This window comes from Atractosteus spatula, chromosome 9, assembly GCF_055471065.1.
Source record: "Atractosteus spatula isolate fAtrSpa1 chromosome 9, fAtrSpa1.hap1, whole genome shotgun sequence".
NCBI lineage: Eukaryota > Metazoa > Chordata > Actinopteri > Semionotiformes > Lepisosteidae > Atractosteus > Atractosteus spatula.
The window spans coordinates 20672188-20678187 of NC_142714.1; the positions used below are offsets into that span (position 1 = coordinate 20672188).

The following is a 6000-nucleotide window of genomic DNA, read 5'->3' on the forward strand; positions in this document are numbered from 1 at the left end:
GAAGATCCGTAATCATTATGTTTTTTTGGCAATTTTCTTCTTTAGAATCCCTCGATCTAGAATGTATTTACTGTACATTTCACAGGTGTCTATCTTCTAGACAAATGAAACCCCATCTGGAGGAGCTGAGACTGATAAATGATAAATTAATCTTCCATGATTAATTCGCCATGTGTTTCCACTTGTTCAACTTTTGCCAAGTTGTTTTACCGATTTTAAGGAATTTTTCCAACCTGTGGAAGCCTGACCTTTTACTCCTGATTCATTTCAATATGCAACCCAAGTCTGCCTCTGAAAACGCACAACCTCGTGGCAGAATATTTCCATAAATTCCGTTAACCATTTCTATTGGAGTTAAGCTGCAGTTTAAGTGCAGGGTTATTAGGAATAAATGAAATAAGACAGATGGATATAACCATTTGTCTGTTTAATGCCCCCCAGCTAAATTCTTTAATAAATTGCAGTTTTTGATTTGCTGCTCATTTGAGGTCTTTAGAGAGAACCAGAGCTACTTGTTTTGCCACAGTATCAACTATATATTTTTGATGTGATATCTTTTAGAAGTGTACAATCAATAGGATACTGATTAACCATGCTTATAAGGGCTGAACCGGCTGAATCCTTAGCTGAGTGTAGGAGAGTCCTGTTAAAGCATGATACAACTGCAGGACAGGAAACAAAAATGGAAATTGGTAAAAAGTACAGTGAAAATTATCGTAAAAGGGCAAAATGACATCATGGATTTACTTTGGTGAATGTTTAAAGGGATCTGATGGATTTGCCAGGAGTCCAAGAAGTTAGGATTCCCAGCATGAAGTGTAAAGGCTTTACTTCATTTAGGTCTTCAAATGCAATTTGTGTAAATTACTGTATATTGTTTTGTTCTAAAGTAAAATGTTTGAGAAGAGATCAAAGTTTACATGGTTTAAGCATTTAAAGTCTTTCTTTCAGATTTCATGGCTGATCATATAAGTATGTATTCAGCTTGTGCGCAGTGCATGACTGATTGCTGTGATTCAGGGGTGGTTTGAAATTTTCTCAATCAAATATACAAAACACCTGTGCCAATACTTTTATTTTACTACAGCCCATGGACTACAGCCCAGCAGCAATATTCTAGATTGCTTTCTCCTTATTCCCTTCTTGTTGTTTTTCCACATAGACAATAACAGATGCTGGAAACAAACATATCAACATGCTACATAATTACAGTACATTTTGATGAATGCATGCTGAAAGTTTCTTTCAATGCCAAATCTTACATGATGTGAAATGCTTGAGGTTCCTAGATCTAAACCTGCCGAAGACCATACCTACACAGCAGGTAGCTGCCATAGATCCGGCCCTTTGCCTTCGCATTGGGCTCAGGCGATACCTCACAAGCACTGTTCTTCTTTCTCCAGAAGTGGAAACCAAAAGGCTCGTCTCTGCAGCACCAAGTCAGCGGCCTGTGTCTGGACAGCCAGCCTGGCCCGGTGGTCATCAGCCAGTGTCGCCCCCAACTGGCCAGCCAAACCTGGGACCCCCACCCCGCCACATGATCACCACGCTGGACAGAGGGGCAGGGGGAGGGGCGGGGGGCTGCAGGGGGGGACGGACTGTGGAGTAAGAGCACTAACGGAGCTATGGGACCCCCAGGTGAGAGTAAGAGGGCCAGAGGCACTGACCTGCTGTGAGCTTGTTCACAAGCCCCTCTGCAGTGATTTGTCTGACTTTTTGCCATGTTTTCATTATTCAGAAAGGGAAAGCAGACAGTTTTTCACAGGTGAAGTCACCTGCCTCCCCTCCTATCAACTATTGTCCTGAATTAAACTGTCCACAGTGCCACACCTTTGACTTTTAAGTGAGTAAGCAGACTCACACAGATGTGATTAATGTCTTTTAGAAAGTAGAGGATATTCCCAAACATCCTCATTATAAAAAAATAATCCTTACACTTGTCTAGCGCTTTTCTGGACACTCCACTCAAAGCGCTTTACAGGGAATGGAGACTCCCCTCCACTGGATTGGATACCAGTACTTGTGGCTCAATTAATTTATGGGGAAACTGATAATTTGGAGAAACTGTCTATTTCTTATTAGCATATACTAGCATTAGTAGTAACTCACTGTCTCAAAGTAAGCACACTCAAAGTATTTTGAAGAGAAAAACGGTCCACATGACGCATCAGTCAAATTCCGAACAGGTCACAGATAATTCAAATTGGGCCAGTAACACATTAAGCTTTGTCTGCACGCTTCCAGTGGGTTTTGTGGAGGATTAAAGTGTGCACTCTTGTCTCTGTTTCTATCAATGTCCAAACCGCGCAGCAATCACTGTCACTTTTAATTGAAATGAAAAGTGTCTCTACAACAATTCCCAACAATCCTGGTCACCCAGGAATGAATACTGGGCCAAAATGGCATAAGATGGAGATTTTTGTGAATGTAAGGGTTGCACCCTGAACAGTGCTGCCCAGTGGCACTGACTGTAGGGAAAATTGGACAGTTCCATTTTCTGAAAAGTGGGGGGGGGGTCCACTTATACCAGGGGGAAAGGAATGTTCCACTGTGATGGGGAGGGGCAGGGGCTGTGAAGTAAGTACTGTCAAGACATATTATTTATTTTGCATGGGATTTTTCTTCAAGTTACACTTGAACAGCTGAGAGGCGAATTTGCAGCCCAAAGAATGTATTTTTTTTAATCCTGTAAATATTTTAACAAGAACTTCCCATAGTTCTGACAGAAGAATTATTTCATTCGTTTCAAATAAAAGGGACTTGATCACACACCGCTGTTGTGTTTTTCTGTTGTGTGTTGTGTGAAGAAATCTGCAGAAGACTTGAACTCCCTGGGCAGACAGGGCTGTTAATCAGGGCTGCCATCTGCACCTTGGGGTGCGATGCTTTGTGTTTGAACCAACATGCTATACATCTTGCTAGGTCGTGGAATTTAAATTCTGTATTGGTTCTGGGGAATGATTATTAGTGTATGGAATGAACTTCACAGCCACATGTAAACATTAATACACTGTAGGAAGCTAATTCCTATATTCCCGTTCCTGTATGGTGTGAGCACAAATCCACCAGCACCCTGTTAATCACGTTCCTGTCACTATTACTAATTTCTCGGGCATTCTGTAGTCTACAAAATGTATAAACCAGTTTCCAAGGTCTAATCCTGAAGCAGTTGCTGGGTTTCTAAAGTGTATAATTCAGGACTGTGGTCGCAAGCTGTGAATAATGAAGGAAACAGGAGTGTGACCCCTGACAAGGGGCAGCATTGTGGCCTCACAGCACTGGGGCCCCCGGGTTCAAATCCAGGGGTGCTATCTGTGTGGAGTCTGTAAGTTCTCCCCGAGTTTGTGTTGGTTTCCTCCAGGTGCTCTGGTTTCCTCCCACAGTCTACAGACATACTGGTAGGTGAATTGGCTTCTGGTAGGAAAATTAGCCCTTGTGTGAGTGTATGTGTTGCTGTTTGTTTGTGTGCTGTGATGGACTGGCATCTTGTCCAGGGCATATGCCGCCTTGCGCCTGTTATTTGCTTGAAAAGGCTCCGACTCCCCCATGACACTGAATTGGAAAAAGTGGTTAGAAAATGGAGGGATGGACTCCAGCCTTCTGTGTCATTAACAAGTACAAGTATATCTGGCCAGTGACATAATTCAACTCTTGCATGGGCAATTCAACAGAAGAGAAGAGTCACTCCACACTTGGGTACTGTCTCAATATGCAGAGAGTAGCTTCTGGAATTCCTGTCTGTAAGAATTCCGATACAGCACATCGCGCTGCGGGGTTTGCTAATGATCGTGAATTTAAAGGCACACCAAACCAGGGCCACAGACCTACAAAGCTGCTGCCACCCCCTCTCAGATTTAATAATTTAATGAGAAAATTGCCCGTGCAGATGTATCCATTTGTGTTCCCTGTACCCACCCTGTTTCAAGTGGAAACAGTTCATCAGCTTTCTGCCCCAAAACGAGCCCTCCGATTATTCCAGTTTGCCAAAAAGTCAGCATTGAAACGCCGCCAACCATTGCTTCATCACTTTAAAACACACACAGTGTATCCCCAGCAACATGAGTGGGTAAAACCCTGAGGTATTTATATTAAAAAGCGGTTAAAGAAAAATTTAAAAAGGGCCCAGTCGAGTAGTTAGAGCGAGGTGCTGTCTGGGACTAACGACACAGCAGCTGTACTGACGCTTTTAAGGAAAACAAGATCCTTTCACGTGATTTAAGCTACTTTCCCTTAGGCAGACACCACTTAAAAGAATACTTTTACAATCGGTGGTAATGAAGGATTTCAGCTTTACAGCCACCTTTATAAGATTCATGGTGTATTTTCAACGGATTCTCCCTGATTTAGAAGCAAGAAAGTAGGGTTAAGATTCAGCCAACACACTGTGCTTAAACTCCTGCAAGCAGTTTTGCAGGCTTCACCAGCAGCAGATCTGTCAGGACGCAGTGCGCAGGGTCTGCGTGTGTGAGTACAAGGAGTTCAGTTCTAAAGACAATTCCAGTTCTGTCCGATTTTAATTTCTGTTTGGTTCGTGAAAGTATTCCAGTTATATATAGTGATTATATTTTATTAGAAATTTAAAATTGAACAATTAGCTCATCTGACCGGACCCCAGGTACCTAATTTGTCTGTGCCCACGTCTCATTTAAAAGTTAGTTTCTCCAGAAGAAAAAAATGTTTTTCTCCATCTGTCGACTTATTTTAAAACATAATTCTGATTAAATTAAACACAATTCGTGAAACATTATGGAGAAAAACAAATTATACTCGGTGCCATTTTGTTTTTTGTACCCTTAGAAAGAGTCCCACTAAGTTTTGAATTGCGTAAAATTTGACAGTGGCTCCAATTGCAAGCAATTTTTAATTTGCACGCAGTACAACTTTCCTTTCTACAATATTCTCTTAAAGTAACTACAGAAAATAGAAAGAAAATACACAAAAGGCAATATCAATCAATCAAAATTTATTTATCAAATGCACAACACTACAGCGTGCAGCAGTAGTTGCTAGCAATGAAATGTCTTTTCTGGGATAGGATAGGATAATATGGAACAGGATAAGGGTCTATCGTTCGTCTGGAGCAGGGTTGCAGTTTTAAAAATGTAATTTCTAATTTTTTTCAGTTACTTTATTGTTGGTCTGAATAATATCTTGATTTTATAATCAAGATATTAAATAAGCGTTTTTTAAAGTGCAGTATTTTAACTGATTCGTTCTGCAGTACCAATATTACCCCGCAGGTGGAGCGCTAATCTTAGAAAATGGTCTCGCGATCTCGTGTTTAGAACCAACGGCTGGATGTATCAGTCCCAACTCCTATGCAACTGTTTACGTGCAGGTGCAAGCCTTGCAATACTTCACTCATAAATTACTTCTGTTGTGGACTATGTTTACAGAGCATTTGCAGATCAATAACCTGGTAGGTGAATGAAATGTTTGTTCTTGCATACAATGCTTTATTAACTTGACTGTCAGTAGCTTGATTCCATGCATTTATGAAGTATCATTCACAACCCCTAAAGTATTACCCTTGGCTTATCTCTAGAAATATTGATTTGATCACTTGATTACGTAAAACTACAAAATATTCATAATCTCTTTTTAATTTATTGGGCAGGTGCCACATTTCAAGGTGACTTAATAATAATAATTAATTGCTTACACTTATATAGCGCTTTTCTGGACACTCCACTCAAAGCGCTTTACAGGTAATGGGGACTCCCCTCCATCACCAATGTGCAGTATCCACCTGATGATGCGACGGCAGCCATAGTGCGCCAGAACGCTCACCACACATCAGCTATTAGTGGGGATGAGAGAAGAGTAATGAAGCCAATTCATACTTGAAACGTAATCATCAAGCAATGGCATTTTCATTTTCAGAGTAATTTTTCATATAGTGTCAGTAATGATGGGTCCCCTCGTTAGCTGCAAGAGAGATTTTGCAAAACTGTCTTGTGTTCCTTCATGCAAGGGGTGGTCAGAAACGGCAAACCCAGA

The 6000-nt window shown here is 41.1% G+C and overlaps 1 protein-coding gene across 1 annotated transcript in view; it reads left to right on the plus strand.

The window, feature by feature from the left end:
• galnt16 (UDP-N-acetyl-alpha-D-galactosamine:polypeptide N-acetylgalactosaminyltransferase 16) overlaps positions 1-2770 on the plus strand; it is a 55714-nt gene extending 52944 nt beyond the window's left edge. The window contains exon 15 of the mRNA XM_088925578.1: positions 1404-2770. Coding sequence (XP_088781704.1) covers positions 1404-1541 — 138 coding nt within the window. The 3' untranslated portion in view covers positions 1542-2770. The remainder of the gene's footprint in view (positions 1-1403) is intronic.
• Positions 2771-6000: the final 3230 nt, after the last annotated feature.